The sequence below is a fragment of the Centropristis striata genome, chromosome 4 (genome assembly GCF_030273125.1).
Source record: "Centropristis striata isolate RG_2023a ecotype Rhode Island chromosome 4, C.striata_1.0, whole genome shotgun sequence".
NCBI classification, from domain to species: domain Eukaryota; kingdom Metazoa; phylum Chordata; class Actinopteri; order Perciformes; family Serranidae; genus Centropristis; species Centropristis striata.
In genome coordinates this window covers 8,708,328-8,735,591 of record NC_081520.1, presented here as the reverse complement: position 1 = coordinate 8,735,591, position 27,264 = coordinate 8,708,328, and the positions used below count along the sequence as shown (strand labels likewise).

The 27,264-nt window shown below is 39.1% G+C and overlaps 2 protein-coding genes and 2 pseudogenes across 2 annotated transcripts; all 4 read left to right on the top strand.

Moving 5' to 3' along the window:
- The first annotated feature begins 877 nt into the window (after positions 1-877).
- LOC131970141 (extracellular calcium-sensing receptor-like) lies at positions 878-4,436 on the top strand (annotated as a pseudogene).
- A 1,117-nt stretch (positions 4,437-5,553) lies between these two features.
- On the top strand, positions 5,554-9,075 carry LOC131969880 (extracellular calcium-sensing receptor-like). The gene is made up of 6 exons (XM_059331106.1): positions 5,554-5,786; positions 5,888-6,185; positions 6,353-6,868; positions 7,292-7,510; positions 7,618-7,717; positions 8,153-9,075. Exons 1-6 carry the CDS (start codon positions 5,554-5,556, stop codon positions 9,073-9,075), a joined length of 2,289 nt encoding a protein of 762 aa, XP_059187089.1.
- A 3,091-nt stretch (positions 9,076-12,166) lies between these two features.
- On the top strand, positions 12,167-14,085 carry LOC131969878 (uncharacterized; annotated as a pseudogene).
- A 548-nt stretch (positions 14,086-14,633) lies between these two features.
- LOC131969877 (extracellular calcium-sensing receptor-like) lies at positions 14,634-18,008 on the top strand. The gene is made up of 6 exons (XM_059331103.1): positions 14,634-14,824; positions 14,926-15,223; positions 15,386-16,180; positions 16,321-16,548; positions 16,655-16,778; positions 17,089-18,008. Exons 1-6 carry the CDS (start codon positions 14,736-14,738, stop codon positions 18,006-18,008), a joined length of 2,454 nt encoding a protein of 817 aa, XP_059187086.1. The 5' UTR covers positions 14,634-14,735.
- The last annotated feature ends 9,256 nt before the right edge of the window (positions 18,009-27,264 follow it).

Here is a 27,264-nt window from a genome sequence, read left to right as displayed (position 1 = left end):
TTTTCTGCCTTCTATGGACATGGCAAATGAATTGCTTGTTCATGTGTGGGTCTTTGCTGAATAGAAACAGTGCAGTTTCTAATTGCATTGAGGGAGTGGCCATACTTGCAGTTGTTTTTTTATGCAATAAATCATTTCAGTGCATTGGCATTATGCAATAAATCATTTCAGTGCATTGGCATGAATTCTAAAGGAATTGTTCTTACTGGATGTACTGAAAAAGTAAAAAAAATAAAATAAATAAGAAGAATATCATGCATTGCATTCAGTTTTTAAAAAAAATTGCATTTGCATTAAAATCTGCCCTTTAGGATATGTTTCACTTTGGCTATTATCCACATACTTATTTATCTGACAAATTTAATGTGTTTTTCAGTTTTAGCTTCCTTGGAGGAATGGGATAGTTTTGCTTATTTTGAGGCGATAATTATTATGTTGTCCCAGTGTCCTGAACGTGTAGTTTTCATTGTTTAGCTATGAATTAAAATTCAAAACTTAATTAGAATATTCGGTGCACAACAACAGCTCAGCTATCCCCATGGACGCAGGGTTCAGAAACGATAATTGTAAGGAATTGGTTATGCTAAAAACAAAGATGACGTATTGATGAAGTAGGCCTTCTAATAGGCCCATCTGTCTGTTAATCACACCACAAGCGCTGTCATTGGTGGACAGAATGGCAGCGTTCACATAGGCCCCTGTGGCTTTGTGATAGCTACAAGAAAAAAACGTATAAAATGCCCAGAGTTGAGGGGTGTCATCTTTGGGCCTTGGGTGGTGAATATTGAGGTGAGCAACTATGCTGCTGATAGCAGATCTGCTGCTTCTTTCCCTTCTGGCTGTCAGAGGAGGGAAGCCCATGTGTCAAACATATGGGACAAAAGAGAACTCTCAGTTTTCTAAGGAGGGAGACATCAACATTGGAGGCATTTTCTCCTTTCATCAGAACCCAGTCAGTGTCAATCCAGCACTCCAAGTCAACCCAGGAACAATCCAGTGTGAAGGGTAAGAGAGGGGTGAAGTAGCTATAAATGTCATTGTAATATTTGTTGTATTTTCATGATGTAAGTTTAAAACTATGTGTGATTCACATTTTTTTCACAAATTGTATAATTGGGTCCCTCTCCTTTTTTCAGACTGGACCCAGGAGAGCTTCAGTATGCGTACACTATGATATTTGCCATAGGGGAAATCAACAACAGCTCAGAGCTGCTGCCAGGAGTGACACTGGGTTACCGGATCTTTGACTCCTGCCCCAGTATCCCTTTGTCCATCAGGGCATCGCTTAACCTGATGAACAGGTATGAGAGCGGGGAAGGCAGCTGCAGCAAACTCTCAAATGTGCATGCTGTCATAGGGGAAACCACTTCTACCTCCACAATAGGTATTGCACGCACCATGGGACCCTTCCATATACCTGTGGTGAGTGTTGGGGGCATACACGCTCTCTGCACACACAAACTGTCAAGTGAATTGGTTGTTAAATGACAAGTGACATAATATGTGAAAATGTTTGCTTACATTTAGATTCATACCAAATAGTGAGGGAATCTAACACACTGGCTATTTCTCTCTTTCTCTCTACTTGTGTTTCAGATCAGTCATTCAGCCACTTGTGCATGTCTTAGCAACAGAAGAGACTATCCCTCTTTCTTCAGAACCATACCTAGTGATCTTTACCAGAGCAAAGCCCTGGCAAAGCTTGTGAAACACTTTGGCTGGACCTGGGTAGGGGCTATAAGAACTAACAGTGACTATGGGAATGGCGGCATGGCCACTTTTCTGGAAGCAGCAGAAAAAGAAGGTGTGTGTGTGGAGTACTCAGTAGCCATATACAGAACTGATCCCAGAAAGTGGTTCTTAGAGGTGGTAGATATTATCAAGAAATCCACCTCTAAAGTAATAGTGGCTTTTGCTGACGGCACAGACCTTGACATCCTTATTAAGGAGCTTCATGCTCAGAATGTGACGGGCCTGCAGTGGGTCGGCAGTGAGGGCTGGATCACTTATCGCTACATCGCCTCTCCAGTGAACTATGCTGTGGTGCAGGGGGCAGTGGGCTTTGCAGCACTAAATGCTCACATCCCTGGGCTGCAGGAGTTCTTGGCTAACAGCAGGCCCTCCACCACACCGGGAGACCAGGGACTGGTGGAGTTGTGGGAGACAATGTTCGGCTGCACGCTGACTCCCCGGGCAGAGACTCAAGCTCAGGGTTCAGTCCCAGCCTGCTCTGGGAAGGAGTCTTTGTGGGACACAAACACACGCTTCACAGATGTTTCAGACGCCAGTCTGCTGAATAATGTTTACAAGGCCACGTACGCTGTTGCTCATGCTTTGCATATGTTGTTTACCTGCAAAGATGGACAGGGGCCTTTTGAGAACAATACTTGTGCTGATAGGGAAAATGTCCAGCCGTGGCAGGTAAAGAAAAAAAAACATGTGCCTTTATTAAATCTGATGTATATGTTAATGAGTATGTGGTTAAAAAAACAAAATATCTTTTCCCTGCAGGTGCTGCATTACCTAACACAGGTCAATTTCACCACTAAGATTGGTGAAAACGTGTTTTTTGATGAGTTGGGTGACCCTGTGGCACGGTATGCACTAGTAAACTGGCAGATGGATGAGACAGGTTACATAGTGTTTGAAACTATTGGTTTCTATGATGCCTCCCAACCTGAGGGTCAGCAGTTTGAGATGAAAGCAGATGTGAGAGCCATCTGGGCAGGCAAGAATCTTGATGTAAGTAAATGTAGACATTTTGAAATTGTATTTTGAACGTAATTTACAGTCATGGAAAAAAATATTAGACCACCTTTCCTTTCTTCATTTTCTTGTTCATTTAACTGCCTGGTACAACTAAAGGTACATTTGTTTGGACAAAAATAATTACAACAAAAATAGAGTTTAATTTAAGAGCTGATATCTAGCCATTTTCCATGGTTTTCTTGATAATAACCAAAATCATCATCAAGAAAACCATGGAAAATGTAAAATTAAACTCTTATGAGCTATTTTTGTTGTTATTATTATATTTGTCCAAAATATGTTTACCTTTAGTTGAAACAGCCATTAAAATGAACAAGAAATTGAAGAAAACAAGGGTGGTCTAATAATTTTTTCCATGACTGTATGTGTATTCGAATCCCTTGATCACTAAGAAAATCTTTCGAAAAGCAATTCGGAAACTGATCATTTTATTGCCACATTAACATGATAATGAGTCTGGAAGTTATTATGAGGATTTTTTTTCAATACTGTCACAGGTGCCAAGGTCAGTTTGCAGTGAGAGCTGTTTGCCAGGGACCCGCCGGGCTTTTGTCAAGGGCAAGCCTATCTGCTGTTTTGATTGCATCACCTGTGCTGACGGGGAGTTCAGCAACAGCACAAGTGAGACAGCTGGATTCCTAGCCTTTACTTTAGCACTCATTGTGTTTCTGTTGGGCAAAATCACTGTCAGCACTTTATTGGTCTATCTAAAGATGTGTGTGCTGTACAGCCTAAACATATCTATGCTTTCAGATGCAGTGAAATGTGACAAATGCCTTCCTGAGTACAAGTCCAATGAAGAGAGGAATAACTGTGACTTGAAAGCTATTGAATTCCTCACCTTCAGAGAATTGATGGGTATACTGTTGGTCACCTTTTCCGTCTTCGGTGCCTGTCTGGCGATGACCATAGCACTGATATTTTTCCACTACAGGCAGACTCCTATTGTCAGAGCCAACAACTCTGAGCTGAGCTTCCTGCTGCTCTTCTCCTTGACTCTGTGTTTCCTGTGTTCTCTGACCTTCATCGGCCGGCCCTCTGAGTGGTCCTGCATGCTGCGACACACAGCGTTCGGCATCACCTTTGTCCTCTGTATCTCTTGTGTTCTGGGGAAAACTATAGTGGTGTTAATGGCCTTTAAAGCCACTCTTCCAGGAAGTAATGTGATGAAATGGTTTGGGCCTGCACAGCAGAGGCTCAGTGTTCTGGGTTTCACTCTTATACAAGTTGTAATTTGCATACTTTGGCTGACAATCAACCCTCCTTTTCCCTTAAAAAATATGAACCACTATAAAGAGAAGATTATACTGGAGTGTGCCCTAGGGTCACCTGTCGGGTTCTGGGCTGTGTTAGGATACATAGGACTCCTAGCTGTGTTATGTTTTGTACTTGCTTTTTTGGCTCGAAAGCTGCCCGATAATTTCAATGAAGCTAAATTTATCACTTTCAGCATGCTGATATTCTGTGCAGTTTGGATCACTTTTATCCCAGCGTATGCAAGCTCTCCGGGGAAGTTCACTGTGGCTGTGGAGATTTTTGCTATTTTGGCCTCCAGTTATGGAATGCTGTTTTGTATTTTTTTACCCAAGTGCTACATCATTTTATTAAAGCCTGAGAACAATACCAGGAAACATTTGATGGGTAAAGTGAACACAAAAGCCATTTGATTTGAATCATCTTGGAAGTCATCATCCATTCCCATATTATATATATATTCATACATATTATTAGTTTATATGCTTAAAAAACTAATTCCTGGGGAATTTCCTGGTCATTCTGTCACTACATTGTTTATGAAAAAAGTGTTGATTCTAGCTAGCTTTGCACAAACAATATGCTTATATCTGTATACATCAACAACTCAGATGATTTGAAAATTTATGTGACCATGGATGAATATAGATGAATATAAACAACCGTTTCCAATGTTTTATATTTGTATTTCTGTAGATGTTTTCCAAAGTTCAAGAATGTATCAACAAAACAGAAATAAAAATACTGCATGAAATGTGCCCTCTATTTTGTATCATTTTTCACAACCATAGAAAACTTTGAATTAACTCCAGTTCATATTTCAGTACAAAACATACATACATACATACATGTTCTATGCAAATGAATTAATTGTTAATAAAATCATCTGTTGTGAATGTTCTCAACGTATTTTGTTAGCCATAGAACATTATGCATGTGTTTATATACTTATTAACTTGACTTTAATAAGTCAATATGTCAAATAATACTTTTTAGGGGATTTAAGTGGTGCAACCACATCTGATTGTTGGAAAGCACATTGACCTGGGTATTTAATTGGTCAAAACTTATTTAAAGTGAGAACCAAAGGAATCCAACAGAAAACGTATCTGTATGCAGTAACAACACTGAAGCCCACAACACCATCATGGTCAGTTCTCTATACCCTGTATACAAAATAACTAAAGTCTGATTAGTTAGGCCTACTCAAACATTAAATACAGTACACTCAATGGAAGAAAAATTGTAGAAAAGGAGAAATTCTGCTGTGAAAAAATGAAGGTATATAAAGTGGACCCTTCGTACAGCATAACTGAATATTGTTATTTCAAGATTATATTTTTAAGAAATTAAAATACACTAAGGTCCAGAAGTCTTGATCTGTTTGGACATGGCTGTCATCTAGCCCTGCCTTTTATCAGTTTCATTATTATCTTTTATTCAGCAAAAATGTATAAATATCACTGCAAGCTTTTGATTCACATTAAGGTACGTGTGATGCCAACCAGTGATTTAGCTCTCTTAGACAGTATGACGTCCACACAGAGGTGGCCAGAGCAGGGTTGGGCGCTCTTACAGCTGTTATTGGTGGCATCTTTTTCTCAAGCTAAGGAGCCAGTGTGCAGGAGGAGAGGGGATCCTGAGTACCCTCACTTATCTAAAGATGGAGACATTATGTTGGGGGGAATCTTCTCTTTCCACAGCAGCTGGAAAGAGAGGCAGGACACCTACACACACAAACCCACGCCACTTCAATGCACCAGGTAATTTATAACAGAAATGTATTTAATCATCTAGATGAGAGTGGGTACACATGCAAAACAGGAACAAAAGAGCTTTTATTTACATATTTGTATGCATCAAGTTTCAGTTCCAGAGGTTTCCAGTACACCCAAGCTATGTTCTTTGCCATAGAGGAGATTAATAACAGTTCAGATCTACTACCCGGCATCTCTCTGGGCTATAAGATCTATGATGCCTGTGGCTCCATTGCCAGAAGTGTGAGAGTTGGACTGGCCTTGGCTAATGGTAATGAGGTGTTACCTGCACCATCAGAGGCACCATGTACCAGACCTGCCCAAGTGCAGGCCATCATGGGAGAGACTTCATCTTCTCCCAGCATGGCTATAGCTACTGTCATCGGACCCTTTCATATCCCACTGGTGGGTAAGATTGGTAAAAAATGCCATTATATGTGTGAAATACAATTATTCTTAAATTATTATGTTTATTTACTGCAAAATTTGTTTTAAAATATTCATGCTGCACTGTGTAAGTATTTCCTATTTTGCATCTTTATATTGGCATAAATTCTTTTTTTTTGTTTCAGATCAGCCACTTTGCTACTTGTGCTTGTCTCAGTGATAAAACTAAGTACCCATCCTTCCTCAGAACAATACCCAGTGACTACTACCAGAGCAGAGCCCTTGCCCAGTTGGTCAAGCACTTTGGTTGGACTTGGGTTGGAGCGATTAGAACAAATGATGATTATGGCAATAATGGCATGGCTGTATTTACAGAAGTGGCCCAGCAGCTGGGAATATGCCTGGAGTACTCTGTATTTTTCTTTAGAACAGATCCACCAGAAAAAATACAAAAGATCATTGATATCATCAAGGCTTCTACTTCCAAGGTTATTGTCACGTTTCTCTCCTACATGGATATCCATATGTTAATACATGAGATGTCTCTCCACAACTTGACTGGGTTCCAGTGGGTCGGCACTGAGGGCTGGATCTCTGATTCCCAAACTGCAGCCATGGATAAACATCACATTCTGGATGGTGCCATAGGCCTGTCCATACCCAAAGCATATGTCAGTGGCTTGAGAGAGTTCATACTGGATGTGAAATCACTTAATACATCTAGTAATGAATTGTTTACAGAGTTTTGGGAGACTTTATTTAGCTGTAAGTTCAAGCAGTCAAAGTCATCAGCTGGGATTCAGAGAGAATGTACTGGACATGAAGATGTAACAGGAGTGCAAAACAGCTTCACTGATATGTCGCTCATGCCTATCTTTTATAATGTGTATAAAGGAGTTTATGCTGTGGCCCATGCACTTCATAGTGTTCTCAGCTGTAACAAAACATGTAATAACACAATGCAGCTTGATCCATTTACGGTGAGTTGACCCCAATGTTTTGATTGATTTTTTTGATTGAAAAATTGTTGATAAAGTCTTGTTGTGTATCATGCTATTGAGCCAGTAGGCCTTGCCTGTCAGACAATGGGTTTACATTCAAGCATTTCTTCTTAGATTTTGCAGCACATAAAACAGATTTGGTTCAAAACTAAAGAAGGAGATGAGGTTTACTTTAATGAGAATGGAGACCCAGCAGCAAAGTATGAAATTATAAACTGGCAGCCAACAGAAAATGGCATTGTGGACTTTGTCACAGTTGGTCTTTATGATGCATCTTTACCTGCAGACAAACAACTTATTCTGCAAAATAAATCTTTAAATTGGGCACAGAACTCACAACAGGTATCTACCATATGGTTACTTTAAGTGTTGAACTGTGTAAAAGTTCTTAGTTATGGCAACTGTATCATCATATTTACATTTATCTGATGGTTGTTTTGTCCATGCAGGTGCCTTTGTCAGTGTGCAGTGAGGAATGTTCTCCAGGAACTCGCAAGGTTCTCCAGAAAGGAAAGCCTGTCTGCTGCTATGACTGTTTAAGATGTGCAGAGGGAGAAATAAGCAACATTACAGGTGTAGAAACATTTAATGCAAGACAAAACAAATATCTAAAAGTTATGATGAAGTATATGAAGTGATGATGTTTGCATGCCAAATTTCATAAGGGGATTAGTTTTGTAATCTGATTTTGAAAGTATAGGGGGGAATTCCTGCAGGAATTACATAGTAACTGTGCAGTGTTTAAAGCAAACCAAAAAGTCAATATATAAACATAACAAACATACAGTATCCGAAAGAAATACTGATGCCAAGTCTAAAGTAAAATAAATAAATGTATGAATATTCTTAGAAATTCAAAGTATGTTTAAAGTCCCAATACAGAAAAAGAAAAATTCTGGTAACCATGTTGTGTCCATCTTGTATGCAACATAGAGACAATAAAGAGTACTGAGCAAGTCTAACAATTCCTTCAATATTATTTTTCAGATTCTATCACCTGTGTGAGATGCCACCCTGAGTTCTGGTCAAATGAGAGAAGAGATTCCTGTGTACAGAAAGAGGCAGAGTTTCTGTCATATGAAGAGATTATGGGAGCTCTGCTCACTGCAGCGTCTTTATTTGGAACATGCATCACTGCTGTTGTAGCCTTCATTTTCTTCAGATACAGGAAAACTCCTATTGTCAGGGCCAACAACTCTGAGCTGAGCTTCCTGCTGCTCTTCTCCTTGACTCTGTGTTTCCTGTGTTCTCTGACCTTCATCGGCCGGCCCTCTGAGTGGTCCTGCATGCTGCGACACACAGCGTTCGGCATCACCTTTGTCCTCTGTATCTCTTGTGTTCTGGGGAAAACTATAGTGGTGTTAATGGCCTTCAGGTCCACACTTCCTGGTAGTAATGCAATGAAATGGTTTGGGCCTACACAGCAGAAATTCAGTGTTCTGGGTTTCACTCTTATACAAGTTATCATATGTATCCTCTGGTTAACAATCTCTCCTCCTTTTCCATATAAGAATTTCAAGGATTTTAAAGATAAAATCATCTTAGAGTGCGCTCTGGGCTCAGCTGTAGGCTTCTGGGCTGTACTTGGGTACATAGGACTTCTGGCCATGTTATGTTTTATTCTTGCTTTTCTGGCCAGGAAACTGCCGGATAATTTCAATGAGGCCAAATTCATCACTTTCAGCATGCTGATATTCTGTGCAGTATGGCTCACTTTTATCCCAGCGTATGTCAGCTCTCCTGGGAAGTTCAGTGTTGCTGTGGAGATATTTGCTATTCTGGCCTCCAGTTTTGGACTGCTCATTTGTATTTTTTTTCCAAAATGTTACATTATCTTACTGAAACCAGAAAAGAATACAAAAAAGAATATGATGGGGAAGGGGGCACAACATAAAACCCTAAAATAATATGGTGGCAAAGGCTTATTAGTACCATTATAATAATTTGTTAACCAGGCTGGTACCTCAAGCACATGCATAGCACAAGCAATGTCATCAAAACCTGAAAAGTGGAGGTTATATCTGTTCTCAGGGTAAAAAATCTCCATGTTAAATGTTTCAATAATTTCAGAACGGTTCAGCTATGTCTAGATGATACCACTAGATTTGCTGTCAGATGACCTATCCTGACCCTAACCATTCAAAGTCAATGCCTAAACTCAACCTGTTGCAAACCTTGGGTTACCAATATTTCTAATTCCAGTGTAGCTGCATTTATCTTTTGATGGATATTCATGGATAAATAACTTCAAAGAATACACATTTTTCTTTGTACCAAATGTCAACAAAACCAAAATAAAATTGTATTATTACTTGAAATATGCACTGCTCATTGTGTTTTTTTCCCCCACAATTATGAAAAATAGTAATTAGTGAATTGGATCTTCACATTATACTAAAAAACATAATGATTATGCATTACACATTACAGAGACTTAATCTTTTCACAAGGACGCCATCTAAGAAAAAGACTTAGTTTATTGTATATTTCATTATTTTACCCAACATTGCATAAGGTATGAGTAATTCTGCTTTTGGATAAGGGAATTAAAGTTACACTTTTGACAGCTGATCAAAATAAACATTTCATCATGCCTGATTAAGTAAGGCATTGGGCCGTGTGATATTTAATTTGATGTTATTGTTATTTTTCAGTCAAAGGGATGTTTAACAGTCATCTGACATGCCTCTCAGGCCCTCTTTAATTAAAAGAAACTGTTGTTTGTGTGTTTGTAGAGATGCCTGTTAGTTTATGAAACACTTTAGACCTCTCCAGAGGGTTTGTCTTATGGGGGCTGATTTACTCGGAGCACATGTGGTGAAGTGCAGGTGCCTCGGGCCCAACCATGACTTCCACCTCTTCACAAGCACTCTAACAAACTAACAAACTCCCTCTAGAGTTCACAGTGTCTCCAGCCTGCCTCCACACCTGTCCTCTCAGCACACACTGGAAAGTTTTCGCCAGGGCTGTTGCATCATGATCCCCTTAAGATCTCAACTAGAAAACTCTAGTTTGTCAAGTCTGTGCCCTGGAGTCCAGCATGAGACTTTTTTATTTGACCATGATGTTGCATCTTGAACCCAAAGTTTTTTTTGATAAATTAAGCAATGAAAATTGTGACTATTAATGTGTAATAAAATATAATTTGTGGATCTACTAAATCGTACTTACCTTCTGAAATAAAAGATAATGTATTGTATTGTGTAGCACAAAACGAGTGCAAATAGGGATGGTTAGTAATACTTACAATTAAAAAGCATCCTTTATCACAGGGTCAGCTCAATGGCTACATGATTAGCTCACATGAAGCAAATTATAACAAGAACACTAAGAAAGAAAGAACCTGACCCAGCGGCCTTTGTCTGTTCTCTATCTATCATTACATGACAAGGCCAAAATTATAACCAAACATTACATCCCTATATGTCTGTTAACTCATAAGAACCCAGACCCAGTTATCCTTAAAGGAAAGTATGGGGGATATACCACAGACCAAGTGGACCACATAGAACACATTTATGATGTGTTTTTTTTAAATACTACCCCTAAATGTCAAAGATCTGTGATGTGACATATATGTCACATTGGGCGTATGGTATTTATTTTTATGATATTTCTTATTTTAATATAAATAAACTCGACACCTTTTCTGCTTACAGAAACACACATTTGCCTTTTTCTCTGCATCTCCATAACATATATCAAAATTGTGACATTAATAGTGCTGTTTAACAACAAATTATTTTTCAGATTTGTTTTTAAGTAACACAATAATAATAAATCAATAATAGATATAAAAAAAACAACCCTAATAGGATTAAATGCAATAAAGGACACCCTAATGACAGATTATAATTGTTAAATGGGTTTAAAGTTAGCCTAGTAACAAAAAATAAGCTTTTTGAAATTAGCTACTTTTTTTAGATTTCTGTTTCCAGTCACACCCACATTTTGGATTTGGACGAGTAGGGACTTAATGAGTTTAGGTCAAGCATAAAGCTGAATATGGGAGATTCAAGAAAATGTAAAATGTTTGTTACACCCGTGTCACCGTGGGTTCTTATGGGTTAAACATCTTGGTGGATTTGAGCGCTTATGTTGGGTAATTCAACCTGGCTCACAGTTTGTGTTCCAGTTCAATCCAAAGTTGTTTACTGGGGTAGTAAGGTCAGGGCTGTGTGCATTCAGATTCCTTCATATCAACCTCCCCTTTAAATGAGCCTGGCTTTATGCAGGACAACACTGTCATGTTGAAAGAAGAAGGGGCCTTCATCAAACCATTGTTGAAAGTATATAATTGTCTTAAACAATGTCTTGAACCGTGTGTACTAGTACTTTGTGGGTTAGTACTACAGTTGTCAGGGGGTACATGGAAATGTTGTGCAGCAGAAGACAGGCCTACTGCACAGGACACACCTGAGTCAGTTGGAACACCTAACCAGCACATGCTGTTTGTCAGTGCTTTCAAACTATGGATAGTTGGTTGAAAAATACAGCTACTGTCACCATTGGTGTTATTAGTATGACTGTAAACTTGACCGAACCTACTTTTAAAAAAAAGCAACAAAATGTAACGGTGAACCTTGTGAAAACCTTTTTATTGCCACAAACAATGTGATCAATATATGCATCCACACACAGACACACACCGTCACACAGAAGTCAATGGAGCAGAGCCATAGCATGGAAAATTGTGCCATCTTCTGGTGATATTTTGCAATTGCTGAAATACAGCAATAATGTTAGAGATGATGCTGCTGCTAAGGTTGATAATGATGAGGATGATAATTATAATGATTACAATAATGATGATTATAACAGTATGTTTACAAAATATGGAATATGAATGCATACACATACATGAGAATAGAAGAGGTTGAAGTATAAAGGCCGAAATGGCCAAACATAAAATAGAAAATATGACATAAGAACCATAAAGAAATGTGATATCATAAAAGGACACTCAAATGATAAAATATAGAAGGATATGTCTCTGGTATGAGTCAGAACCACTTCTCTGGTCAAAACTGCTGGCCTCCCAGCCATCCCGCTGCAGCCGGCTCTTCACCTCCTAGAGGCTCCAGGGGTAGACCCCGTCTGCAACGTTGGAGAGATGCCACCTCTCCCTCGCGCTCACCTCCGTCCCGCTTGAGATCCACCTGCTCGCACGCCAGCAGCCATGACTGCTGTCCTCTCCCAGCACTCCATCACTCCGATCATCTCCCGTCCTCCAACATATCTCTCTGGACTGTAGCAGGTCTAAAGAAAGCCCTCATGGAACGCAACATCCCGTTCCATCAGTCCGATAGGAATGCAAAACTTTTCAAGCTGTTCATGACTTCATCAACAAGCACCCAATCTCAAGCCTCCACAGCACATCCGGGTTCCAAGGAACGCGTCCGCCGCAACGCCGACGACACCACTCCACTCCGCCCACCAGCCCGTACAGCAAGCCCAGAAGGATAAAATCCTTCACTCCTTCACATGCTGCAATCTACAGTCCGCCACAACCGAACCCAACACAGTCGACAGACTCCTAGATAAAGAAGTCAAAGACTCTTTCATGATCGGCCCATTCTCCAGCCCACCTTTCCCCACCTATAGAATCAACCCTATCGGCATAGTCACAAGAAAATACTCAAAAAGAGACTGATCCTAGACCTCTCATCCCTCCACAGCTCCACCGTCGCAAGCCTCAGTAGCTTAATCCCCAGTCTAGATTTCTCCATCCAATACTCAACAATAGACCACGCCATCTCCCTAATTTGCCTAGCCAGCCAAGGAGCCTGGCTATCCAAAGCAGACATCGTCAGTGCTTTCGAAGTCCCCCCCATCCACCCAGACTACTGACCCCTTTTTTCGGCGTCTTCTGGAAGGGCGCTTACTACTTCGCAGTCCGTCTCACTTTTGGATGCAGGAGCAGCCCGAAATTATACGACACCCTTTCTGAAGCTCTTTGCTGGATCCTTATAAACGTCCACAAACTCCCTTTCATCATCCATCTCCTTGATGACTTCCTCATCATCACCCCATCTTCATCCCCCCCAGCATATGGTCTCACCACCCTGACTTCCGCATTTCAGGAACTTGGAGTTCCTCTCTCCCCAGAGAAAATGGAAGGCCCCTGCACATCACTCGAAGTCCTCAGCATTACACTCGACTCATCCCAAGCATCCTTGCCTACAGAAAAAATCCCCCCTACTTATTTCCAACTTCCTCCTGACCCATCATTATACTAAACACCAACTCCTTTCACTGCTAGGCCACCTCAACTACGTCCTCATCATCATCCCCTAAGGTCGATCCTTCTTGTCCCACCTCCTTTCCATTGCCGCTTCCACTCCATCCCTCCAAGCACAAGTCACACTAGATGAAGCATGTAAAACAGTGCCATCAGTTTCTGTCATCTTGGAACGGCATCTCTTTCTTTTACAATGACCACGTCACCAAACCTAAAGACATCCAACTGTTAACCAATGTAGCCCCATCCGTCGGCTTCGGCAGGTATCTTGGTGGCAAATGGTTCGCAGCCGCTTGGCCACCTGAACTCTCAGACATCGCTCCCTCCTCCACCATCCACGAAATGAACCCTGTGGTCATTGCAGCCATTGTTTGGGGGCATGTCATGCAATTTGTTCGGAAGCTCACTCTAGTCCTAGCCCAACTCCAATTCCTTATCCGAGCAATACACAATCCTGGCCGCAAAAACACCATAGCTGACTCTCTTTCCAGTTTCTCATTCCAGAAATTCAGACAACTGGTGCCAGGCTCCGACCCTCCAGTCCCACCGTTTTCAGCAACTATCTTCAACTGACACTGCAGTTGGAACGCCTAGCGTCCACCACCCAAGACACCATCCTCAATAGCGTAGCGCCAGGAACCCTCTCCTCTTATTTTACCGGTTGGAACAGCTTTAAAGCTTTCCACGTAGCCCACAGCCTTCCATTTCCTTCCCTTGATGTTTTGACCCTTACTAGCATGATTACATAATCCCACTCCACACAAAAGATCAAATCCTTCACCATCAAGTCCTACATCAGCGGCATCAACTTCCTCATTAAAAGCCTGATTAGTTAGGCCAACTCAAACATTAAATACAGTACACATAATTGAGGAAAAGTTGAGTAAGAAGGGTCTAAAAACTAAAAATCCCACCTTAATAATATGAAAGAATGAAGGTACATAAGGTGGACCCTTCATACAGCACAACTGAATGAATAGCATTTACATTTAAGATATTTAATATACGCTAAGGCCCAGAAATCTTGTTCTGTTTGGACACTTCTGTCCTCTAGCTCCGCCTTTTAATCAATGTTTCATTATTATCTATTACTCTGCAGAAATGTATAAATATCACTGCAAGCTTTTGATTCACATTGAGGTATGTGTGATGCCAGCTAGTGATTTAGTTCTCTTAGACAGTATGATGTCCACACAGAGGTGGCCAGAGCAGGGTTGGGTGCTCTTACAGCTGTTATTGGTGGCATCTTTTTCTCAAGCTAAGGAGCCAGTATGCAGGAGGAGAGGGGATCCTGAGTACCCTCACTTATCTAAAGATGGGGACATTATGTTGGGGGGAATCTTCTCTTTCCACAGCAGCTGGAAAGAGAGGCAGGACACCTACACACACAAACCCACGCCACTTCAATGCACCAGGTAATTTATAACAGAAATGTATTTAATCATCTAGATGAGAGTGGGTACACATGCAAAACAGGAAAAAAAAATCTTTCATTTACATATCGTTTTGTATCAAGTTTCAATTCCAGAGGTTTCCAGTACACACAGGCTATGTTCTTTGCCATAGAGGAGATTAATAACAGTTCAGATCTACTCCCCGACATCTCTCTGGGCTATAAGATCTATGATGTTTGTGGCTCCATTGCCAGAAGTGTGAGGGTTGCTCTGGCCTTGGCAAATGGTAATGAAGAGGCATCTGCACCCACTGGGGCACCATGTACCAGACCTGCCCAAGTGCAGGCCATCATGGGAGAGACCTCTTCATCTCCTTGCATGGCTATAGCTACTGTCATAGGACCCTTTCATATCCCACTGGTGGGTAAGATTGGTAAAAACGCCATTGTATGTGTGAAATACAATTATTCTGTATATTTATTACAAAATGTATTTTAAAATAGTCATACTGCACTGTGTAAGTATTTCCTATTTCCTATTTTGCATCTTTATATTGGCATAATTTTTGTTTGTTTGTTTCAGATCAGCCACTTTGCTACTTGTGCTTGTCTCAGTGATAAAACTAAGTACCCATCCTTCCTCAGAACAATACCCAGTGACTACTACCAGAGCAGAGCCCTTGCCCAGTTGGTCAAGCACTTTGGTTGGACTTGGGTTGGAGCCATTAGGACAAATGATGATTATGGCAATAATGGCATGGCCATATTTACAGAAGTGGCCCAACAGCTGGGCATCTGTCTGGAGTACTCTGTGTCTTTCTTTAGAACAGATCCACCAGAAAAAATACAAAAGATAATTAACATCATCAAGGCTTCCACTTCCAAGGTTATTGTCACTTTTCTCTCCCACATGGATATCGATATGTTAATACATGAGATGTCTCTCCACAACTTGACTGGGTTCCAGTGGGTCGGCACTGAGGCCTGGATCTCTGACTCTGAAACTGCAGCCATGGATAAACATCACATTCTGGATGGTGCCATAGGCCTGGCCATACCCAAAGCACATGTCAGTGGCTTGAGAGAGTTCATATTGGATGTGAAGTCGCTTAATACATCTAGTAATGAATTGTTTACAGAGTTTTGGGAGACTTTATTTAGCTGTAAGTTTCAGCAGTCAAAGTCATCAGCTGGGATTCAGAGAGAATGTACTGGACATGAAGATGTAACAGGAGTGCAAAACAGCTTTACTGATTTGTCGCTCATGCCTATCTTTTATAATGTGTATAAAGGAGTTTATGCTGTGGCCCACGCACTTCATAGTGTTCTCAGCTGTAACAAAACATGTAACAGCACAGTGAAGCTGGATCCATTTACGGTGAGTTGACCCTAAAGTTTTAATTGATAGTATTTAATTTAAGATCGAAAAATCTTTGAAAAAGTCCTGCTGTCTGTGTATCAGCCAGTAGGCCTGCAAACTGTCAGACAATGGGTCTGCATTCAAGCATTTCTTCTTAGATTTTGCAGCACATAAAAAAGATTCGGTACAAAACAAAGGAAGGAGATGAGGTTTACTTTAATGAGAATGGAGACCCAGCAGCAAAATATGAAATTATAAACTGGCAGCCACGAGAAAATGACATTGTGGACTTTGTCACAGTTGGTCTTTATGATGCATCTCTACCTGCAGACAAACAACTTATTCTACAAAATAAATCCTTAATTTGGGCACAGAACTCACAACAGGTATCTACCATATGATAACTGTAAGTGTTTAATTGTTTAAAAGTTCTTAGTTATTGCAGTTGTATCATCATATTTACATTTCTCTAATGTTTTTTTGTCCATGCAGGTGCCTTTGTCAGTGTGCAGTGAGGAATGTTCTCCAGGAACTCGTAAGGTTCTCCAGAAAGGAAAGCCTGTCTGCTGCTATGACTGTTTAACATGTGCAGAAGGAGAAATAAGCAACATTACAGGTGTAGAAACATTTAATGCAAGACAAAACAAAAGTCTGAAAGTTTTCATGTTCACATGACAATTTTAAGAAATGTTTTATAATGTGATTCCAGAAACATTAAATGGGAGCTCCTGCTAGGGTTATATAACATTTAAGCAAACCAATAGATAGATGCATTGAGTGACTAGACTTTTCATAGGGTCATGAGGTCACCCATTCCTTTGGAAGTTATGTACTGTCTGTCTTGTGTGAATGGAAAATATGTTATATTGAAACAAAAATGAATTGTTATGAACAAGTCTAACACCTGCTTTTATAATATTTTCCAGATTCTATCACCTGTGTGAATTGCCACCCTGAGTTCTGGTCAAATGAGAGAAGAGATTCCTGTGTACAGAAAGAGGCAGAGTTTCTGTCATATGAAGAGATTATGGGAGCTCTGCTCACTGCAGCGTCTTTATTTGGAACATGCATCACTGCTGTTGTAGCCTTCATTTTCTTCAAATACAGGAAAACTCCTATTGTCAAGGCCAACAACTCTGAGCTGAGCTTCCTGCTGCTCTTCTCCTTGACTCTGTGTTTCCTGTGTTCTCTGACCTTCATCGGCCGGCCCTCTGAGTGGTCCTGCATGCTGCGACACACAGCGTTCGGCATCACCTTTGTCCTCTGTATCTCTTGTGTTCTGGGGAAAACTATAGTGGTGTTGATGGCCTTCAGGTCCACGCTTCCGGGTAGTAATGCAATGAAATGGTTTGGGCCTACACAGCAGAAATTCAGTGTTCTGGGTTTCACTCTTATACAAGTCATCATATGTATCCTGTGGTTAACAATCTCTCCTCCTTTTCCATATAAGAATTTCAAGGATTTTAAAGATAAAATCATCTTAGAGTGCGCTCTGGGCTCAACTGTAGGCTTCTGGGCTGTACTTGGGTACATAGGACTTCTGGCCATGTTATGTTTCATTCTTGCTTTTCTGGCCAGGAAACTGCCGGATAATTTCAATGAGGCCAAATTCATCACCTTCAGCATGCTGATATTCTGTGCAGTATGGATCACTTTTATCCCAGCGTATGTCAGCTCTCCTGGGAAGTTCAGTGTTGCTGTGGAGATATTTGCTATTCTGGCCTCCAGCTTTGGACTTCTAATTTGTATTTTCATTCCAAAATGTTACATTATCTTACTGAAACCAGAGAAGAATACAAAAAAGAACATGATGGGGAAGGGGGCACAACATAAAACCCTAAAATAATATGGTGGCAAAGGCTTATTAGTACCATTAAAATAATTTCTTAACCAGTACCTCAAGGATGGAAAGCACAAACAATGTCAGCAAAACTGGAAATGTGGAGGTTATATCTGTTGTCAGGATTAAAAATCTCCATGTTAAATGTTTCAACAATTTCAGAACCGTTCAGCTATGACAAGTGAACATGGGACCAACAGTCATGTCTAGATGATACCACCAGATGTCAGATGACCTATCCTGCAGTGGCCCTGAGAGCTCACAGAGCTGCAACTTCAGAAAACACATGCAAATACACAAAACACAAGCAAATTGAGGAAACATCTTCATCAATTTGACAACACAAGCACAGCATTTAGAAAATGCGTTGCAAAGACCACAACATAAGCAAATTGAGAAAACATCTTCATCAATTTGACAACACAAGCGCTGCATTTAGAATAGGCGCTACAAATAGACCACAACACAACAGAAGTGTTTCCAGAGGACACTTAAAAGTGATGTACATGTCTGGACACGCATGTGAGATTATGTTCTTTCTAGATAATGATAATTTCATGTTATAACATTATAATGTAAAATGATCACGTTATTTCATGTTAATGATATTTTCATGTTATAACGTGATATATATTGTTAGCCAGCTAGCATTAGCTCGCTAGCCTGTATCAATCACATTGCAGTTACACAAATCAAATAAATGAATGATACACTTTGTAGTTGGTCTCTCTCAACGGCACCGAGTTCGTCTTGCTAGCCCGCTATCGATCGCCGGCTAACGTTAGCACGGTATGATCGGCTGCTAATGTTAGCATCCTGTCGATCGGTTCGCTATGATCATTATTAAGCTATAACATTATAACGAGAAATAATCATTATCTTCAAATAACGTGATAATATCACAAGCGTGTCCAGACGTGTGCATCACTTTTAAGTGTCCTCTGGAAACACTTCTATTGTGTTGTGCTCTATTTGCAGCGCATTTTCTAAATGCTGCGCTTGTGTTGTCAAATTGATGAAGATGTTTTCTCAATTTGCTTGTATTTTGTGTATTTGCATGCATTTTCTTAAGTTGCTGTGAGCTCTCAGGGCCACCATACTCTACTGACCATAACCATTCAAAGTCAATGCCTCAACTCAACCTGTTAATATTTCTGAATGTCCAGTGTAGCCGCATTTATCTTTTTGTAGATGAATAACTTGAAAGAATACACATTTGCCTTTGTACAAAATGTCAACGAAACCGAAATAAAATTGTAATATAACTTGAACTATGCACTTCTTATTGTTTTTTTTGTTGTTGTTTTTGTTTTACATTTATGAAAAATAGTAATTCAGTCAATTGGAGCTTCAAATTATAGTACAAAACATAATGATTGTGCATTACACATTACAGAGACTTAATCTTTTCACAAGGACATCATCTAAGAAAAAGAATTACAGTTTATTGTATATTTCATTATTTTACCCAGTATTGCATAAGGTATGGGTAATTCTGCTTTTGGATAAGGGAATTAAAGTTACACTTTTGACAACTGATCAAAATAAACATTTCATCATGCCTGATTAAGTAAGGCATTGGGCCGTGTGATATTTAATTTGATGTTATTGTTATTTTTCAGTCAAAGGGATGTTTAACAGTCATCTGACATGCCTCTTAGGCCTTCTTTAATTAAAAGAAACTGTTGTTTGTGTGTTTGTAGAGATGCCTGTTAGTTTATGAAACACTTTAGACCTCTCCAGAGGGTTTGTCTTATGGGGGCTGATTTACTCGGAGCACATGTGGTGAAGTGCAGGTGCCTTGGGCCCAACCATGACTTCCACCTCTTGACTCACAAGCACTCTAACAACTAACAAACTCCCTCTAGAGATCACAGTGTCTCCAGCCTGCCTCCACACCTGTCCTCTCAGCACACACTGGAAAGTTTTCGCCAGGGCTGTTGCATCATGATCCCCTTAAGATCTCAACTAGAAAACTCAAGTTTGTCAAGTCTGTGCCCTGGAGTCCAGCATGAGACTTTTTTATTTGACCATGATGTTGCATCTTGAACCCAAAGTCAAATAACAAATATAAGGAAAAGGTTGATATACTTTTGTTAATAGGAAGGAGAATTAACAAGTGTTGATAGAAAACCTCAGTTAGATGTCAAATACATTTCTAAAATACATCACATACAGTTTAGTCTTTTGATAAATTAAGCAATGAAAATTGTGACTATTAATGTGTAATAAAATATAATTTGTGGATCTACTAAATCGTACTTCCCTTCTGAAATAAAAGATAATTTTTTGTATTGTGTAGCACATTGTGCAAATAGGGATGGTTAGTAATACTTACAATAAAAAGCATCCTTTATCACAGGGTCAGCTCAATGGCTACATGATTAGCTCACATGAAGTAAATGATAACAAGAACACTAAGAAAGAAAGAACCTGACCCAGCGGCCTTTGTCTGTTCTCTATCTATCATTACATGACAAGGCCAAAATTATAACCAAACATTACATGCCTATATGTCTGTTAGCACTTATGTTGGGTAATTCAGCCTGGTTCACAGTTTGTGTTCCAGTTCAATCCAAAGTTGTTTACTGGGGTAGTAACGTCAGGGCTGTGTGCATTCAGATTCCTTCATATCAACCTCCCCTTTAAATGAGCCTGGCTTTATGCAGGACAACACTGTCATGTTGAAAGAAGAAGGGGCCTTCATCAAACCATTGTTGAAAGTATATCATTGTCTTAAACAATGTCTCCAACCGTGTGTACTAGTACTTTGTGGGTTAGTACTACAGTTGTCAGGGGGTACATGGAAATGTTGTGCAGCAGAAGACAGGCCTACTGCACAGGACACACCTGAGTCAGTTGGAACACCTTACCAGCACATGCTGTTTGTCAGTGCTTTCAAACTATGGATAGTTGGTTGAAAAATACAGCTACTGTCACCATTGGTGTTATTAGTATGACTGTAAACTTGACCGAACCTACTTTTTTAAAACAAAATGTAACATTAAACCTTGTGAAAATATTTTTGTTGCCACAAACAATGTGATCCATATATGCATCCACACACAGACACACACCATCACACACAAGTCAATGGAGCAGAGCCATAGCATGGACTATTGTGCCATCTTCTGGTGATATTGTGCAATTGCTGAAATACAGCAATAATGTTAGAGATGATGCTGCTGCTGCTAATGATGAGGATTATAATAATAATAATAATAATAATAATAATGATGATGATGATGATAACAAAGTATACAAAATTGAAATATGAATGCATACACATGCATGAGAATAGAATAGGTTGAAGTATAAAGATGGAAATGGCCAAACATAAAATAGAAAATTTGATATAGGAACCATAAAGAAATGCAATATCATTAAAGGACAATCAAACATACATAGAAGGATAAGTCTCTGGTATGAATCAGAGCCAATTCTCTGGTCAAAACAATTCACTTCAATTGAATTTTCTCAATTTCTCAATTTTTTCAATTTTTTCTCTAACTGTCCAGCCCCAGGCCAGTAAGTGTACTTTTGTGTCTCAAGAAGATTTAATTCCTCGGGGACGCAGGCACAACGGACCCCATCAAACAAACAAGCAAAACCAAACTGGGCCTGTCGGTGCGGGGTGGGACCTTTTAGGAATTTTGAGTGTTGTGAGCTGAACTTTCAGAAAATTCAGTCATTGAAATGTTGACATTTTGTAATTAAGTATAATAAACACACCAAAAGGATAATTAATGAATACAATTGGTAAAAAAAAAAAATGCATCAATAAAGCTCTTTTTTAAAAGAGTGTGATAAATGAATACTATAATACATGATATTCAGCCCCGACAATAAAATTAAAGAAGCTTTTTGTATTTAAGAACACTAAAGCTTTGCCTAAATTCAGGGGCTGAATCCTCTGAATCATCCTCTCCCAATGATAAGGTCAAGCATTTAGACACCCAAACTATAAAACTATACAAGCGTGCCTCATTAACCTCCAAAGCAAAAAAACGTTTTTTAACAGGCAGTTTCCCTGAAAGTGTTATTTACTGATTCTTCACTTGTTACCAGAGTTGCATCACTTCACAATACATAGCAGTGATGTTCTATTGGTATATAAAAATGTGTTTTTATTTTATTAAAAAAAAGTTTGGTTTGACTTGCTGTGTTGCTGGGACAGGGGGGCCCGTGTGAGCTTTCTGTGGCCAGTCCACCAAAAGGCCACATAAGGGCTAAACCGGGTCCAGCAGGCGGCATGCCATCAGTAGAGCCACACCTATCCACAGTGTACATGCTTGCTGGGACCTGGCTGATAATTACATTGACTCATAGAAGGCCCAAAAGCCTGAGTGTCACTTGACAAATAACACTGACATCTGGCCGATAATTTCTAATTATGAGGGGGCCTTTTCAAAGGCTCTTATCAGGCTGAAACTGCTCTCTGAAGGCCGTATGAATATAACAACATATGAAGGTGCTTGTAGAGGAAAACCTATATTATGCCTCTCAACTGACCAGGTGTCACAGTCGGACAATTTGTGTTATACAGCCTAAATAAATGATGGATGGAGGAGAATCATTACTTAGTTTGTCACCCCGGATGAACCGAAAACCCTATCGAACTTTAATGTCATCTAACAGACAGTAGAGTTACAATATAGTGAATAAAGTGTTTAAATTATGTGAGGCATGGTTGTTGAGAAGTCAAATCCATTTAAAGACTCAAGGTTACTGTCTCCAGAAAACATAAGTTTGAACCTTTGCTAAGCCATTGCATTGTAATTTATATAGCTTGTAATTTTATTTTGTGTTATTATGACAATTATGACACAAAGTACTTATCCTACATGGATTTTTTCCCCCAATTATGTTTATTTGACTTACAATTAAAACAGATGTGTGTTGTTTTAAGGCTACATGATAAGTTAACTATCTGAAGAAACTCTGGGGTGTTTTTATTCCTCACTTGGGAAAATCCTTTGTGTTTTTAATAAGCATCTTGTGATTAAACTCTTAAATTATAATGTTAGACTGTGTTAATTAGGCTTGAAGTGCCAAATTTGTCACACATTTAACCTAAAGATTTTATTCCCTCAGATATAAAACAAGTAAGCGTAGCCGATACTGAGTAATGATTCTGCTGTAATCATGTTAATAATGTGAACAGCTTGTTTTGAAAGAGGTGACATCACCTTCCATTAAAACTCAAAGTTAATTAATTTCCAACCCAACACCTGGTGAGCTCCTGCTTCATAGCCTCAGGCAGAGATGGCATCAGTCTTGTCGGAAACACTTGCTTGTCTTTGCTTGCCCAGCTGGCCCCCTGTTCTCTCTCAGCCCCCTGGGTAAAAGGTAAATTGGCAGGTTCAGGATGATACCACGACGCCACCTCCCTTTCAGAACATACACAATAACAAGGTTAAGTGTTTACCAATTGTGTATTTTGCTTCAGTGCATGTTGTTATTCACCAACAACTTCACAAACAAGCGCCCCCCCCCCCCCCCCTTCCCACCCCACAAACACACACACACACTTACTTACAAACACACACACACACACACACACTTGTGACTATCTCCTTTCCATATGGTCCCAAACAATTAATTAGGTCTTGTGTTGTTTTTGATTTGTAGCTGAAAAACAAGTATGATTAATAAAAGTTTATTTGAAAACTTTTCCAAGATGTCAAACTCTTGCTTTAATAGTTAGACTACTTTAAGTGTTTGTTTGTGCTTGTTTTTGTGTAGTATTCTAAAAACTGTAATCATGTAAAATTCAAGTTCAATCTACATCACTGATTAAAGTAAAACACACCATGATATCATAAATTTATGGCTTACCAAGTAATATTTTGAATTTGAAAAAGCATACATTTCTTTACCGTCACGGAATACCAGCAAATCTGCTTAGCTTATTATTATTAATATTTGATATAATTAGAGGTCTTAGTCGAGTTTATACAGAGGTAAAGTAACATTTTTATCTTCCTGCACCAGATCAATCAACTCTAGTTGATTTTTCCATTGTGACACTAATAAAGGTTTATCTTATCTTATCTAAACCCAGTTAAAGAGACACTGGGGTAAAAAAAAAGAAGTTATAATATACTTCGTGATTTAAGTTATATTCTGAGGTTTCTTAAAAACTGACATATAGGTATACCTCAGATATAATGGACGGCATTCTCTTTGGAATAATAATGATATAATAAATGAGATATGGAAAATCAAGCCTGGAAAGCACTGTGGAAAACACCAAAACACATCAATCTGTAAACATTAAGATGGTTAATCATCAATGCACATATATACATAACTTACACATTTCTTATTTATATTCTTGTACAAAAATATAAATAAAGCTCAGAGCTCATCTAAACGCTTGCATGTTAGCAAGACGGAGGGCACGTCACATTATGACCTTTCACCTGCCGCAGGTCATCATGTGATTTAAACTTTATTTATCATTAAATTAATAGTAATTGTTAAACATTCTTCTTGATAAGGGCCATGGACAGGCCTTCACAAAAAATAAATGAAATAAAATAAAATAGCATAAAATAGAATAGAATAGAATAAAGCAAAATAAAATTGATAAAAGGGAAGTTTGGACATCAGGTACTCAGGAAGGAAAGTACTTTTCTATGCAAATGTCAATTTCCCAAAATCACTCCAATACACCTTATGGGAGACCACAGAAAAAAGATGCTGGAATTTAATAACAAAAACTTTTAGTTTTTTATTTATATAAAGCATTTTACATATGCTATGGATTTGCCCAGTGATAGAAAAAAATTGGAAATGTGCCAACCTCAAAGGTAATAGGAATTTAAATTGACCAGGAGCAAAAACTATGGATTCTAGGGGACACAAGCTCTAGTAATGTGAACTACTACAAGAAATACTTTATTTGACTTGGAAGCACTGCAGTGAAAACATTTATTCTGGTTAACTGGAAATCTAAAAATTCACCACCAGTAAGACACTGGATTAACGAGCTTGTGTTTTACTGCACACCTGAAAATATATTATACAGTGTGAGAGGGAAGCATGCAGCCTTTGGAGAAATCTGGGGCCCCTTCATAGACATTCTGCTTTCTCTGGATTTGTTTGACCATGGTGGTGGGAGCCTTCTTGGACCGGCTTCACATTAGCTCTCTGCAGGCTCCTCTTGTATAACTTCCTCATTGAGATATTTATTGTGAGTAGTTAGTTGATTTATATAGATATGAATGTGTACAGATGGGTGTATGTGTAAACTGTATTGTGTAGGTATAAAAAATTAAAGGAAATTGAGAGTCATATGAGGGAAGAGGGTAGAGGGTGGGATGGGACTTTTTCTTTCTTTCTTTCTTTTTTAATTTTATTCTTCCTTGTTTTAAAAAAAATCATTATCCTTGTACGTTGTGTCTGTAAAGTTATGCATTTGTGTATGTTCCTTTTGTAAAATATGACTTTCAATTTAACAAACTGAAGGTGCTTGCTAAACACCATAAACATACTGTAAGAGCTTCTGTTAATAAAAACAAATCTTTATTTATTTATTTTTTATTTATTTTTTGGCAATTGGATGACCATTTATTAGGGCCCGAGCAGGCAACGACCTGCGAGTTCCCTATTGTATTTCAAATTATTCTTTATTTTTATTCTTTGTCCCAAATGATCGCATTTTTCATTGCCAAAACATACCCCAAAACTCATGAAACTTTAAATATAAGTCACACCAGGCGAAATATTTTATAATCTATTGTCATCCTGAATTTTCACCACTAGGTGGCGCTATAATAAAGGAAAGTGCGTTTTGGCTAATAACTCCCACATACTTCATCGAACATTCAAAAAACGCGTTCACTGAGTTTTGCTGAATCTCTTGAAATAGGCCGAACTCCTCCGAGGCAATTTCATCGTTTTGCACCAAACTTTGCACACAGCATCTATGGACCCTCCTTTTTATAAATTAAACCACTTAAAAGTTTATTAGGTAGTTAAAATGAGCGGAGTGGAGTCATTTCACAGTGTGGTATTAGTACTTTTACTGAAGTAAAGGATCTGAATACTTCTTCCACCACTGTCCTTTTTACTTCTTTACTTTTTTATTTATAATTTTTATTTTTAAATTTTAAATTTTATTTTATTTTTGTTCATTTTTATTTATTTATTTATTTTTTCTGCAATACGCATGCGCGGCCCCGCTGCGCAATGTGGTTATGGATATGAGCTTTGGCTAAAAATAATGCGCAATACTCTGAATACTTCTTCCACCACTGCCCTTTTCACTTCTTTACTTTTTTATTTTTTATTTTTTATTTTTTATTTTTTTTATTATTTTTTTTTTTTCATTATTTTTTATTTTTTAATCTTTTTTTATTATTATTATTTCTTATTTATTTATTTTTTTTTCTGCGCAATGCGCATGCACCCCGTTGCGCTACTGCGCATGCGCGGCACCGTTGCGCTACTGCGCATGCGCGACCTTGTTGCGCTACTACGCATGCGCGACCTTGTTGCGCTACTACGCATGCGCGGCCCGTTGCGATACTGCGCATGCGCGGCCCCGTTGCTCGTCTGCGCATGCGCGGCCTTGTTGTGCTTCTGCGCATGCGCGGCTACATTACGCATGCGCAGAAGATCAACGGAGCCTCGCATGCGCAGTAGCGCAATTGGGCCGCGCATGCGCATTGCGCAGAAAAATAAAAAATAAAAAAAATAATTAAAAAATAATTATTATTTTTTTTTTAAATTAAAAAAAATTAAAAAATTAATCAATAAAAAAAATAAAATAAAAAAAATAAAAAGTAAAGAAGTAAAAAGGACAGTGGTGGAAGAAGTATTCAGAGTATTGCGCATTATTTTTAGCCAAAGCTCATATCCATAACCACATTGCAATACGCATGCGCGGCCCCGCTGCGCAATGTGGTTATGGATATGAGCTTTGGCTAAAAATAATGCGCAATACTCTGAATACTTCTTCCACCACTGCCCTTTTCACTTCTTTACTTTTTTATTTTTTTTATTTTTTTATTTTTATTTTTTTTCATTATTTTTTATTTTTTAATCTTTTTTTATTATTATTATTTCTTATTTTTTTTATTTTTTTTCTGCGCAATGCGCATGCACCCCGTTGCGCTACTGCGCATGCGCGGCACCGTTGCGCTACTGCGCATGCGCGACCTTGTTGCGCTACTACGCATGCGCGACCTTGTTGCGCTACTACGCATGCGCGGCCCGTTGCGATACTGCGCATGCGCGGCCCCGTTGCTCGTCT

Excerpts from the sequence above, each read along its gene's own strand:
- LOC131969880 (XM_059331106.1), top strand. The coding sequence starts at position 5,554 with ATGACGTCCACACAGAGGTGGCCAGAGCAGGGTTGGGCGCTCTTACAG. Across the intron at positions 5,787-5,887 it reads ACGCCACTTCAATGCACCAG|TTTCAGTTCCAGAGGTTTCC; the intron begins GTAATTTATAAC and ends GTATGCATCAAG. Across the intron at positions 6,869-7,291 it reads TGAGAGAGTTCATACTGGAT|CACATAAAACAGATTTGGTT; the intron begins GTGAAATCACTT and ends TAGATTTTGCAG.
- LOC131969877 (XM_059331103.1), top strand. The coding sequence starts at position 14,736 with ATGTTGGGGGGAATCTTCTCTTTCCACAGCAGCTGGAAAGAGAGGCAG. Across the intron at positions 14,825-14,925 it reads ACGCCACTTCAATGCACCAG|TTTCAATTCCAGAGGTTTCC; the intron begins GTAATTTATAAC and ends TTTTGTATCAAG. Across the intron at positions 16,779-17,088 it reads AGAAATAAGCAACATTACAG|ATTCTATCACCTGTGTGAAT; the intron begins GTGTAGAAACAT and ends AATATTTTCCAG.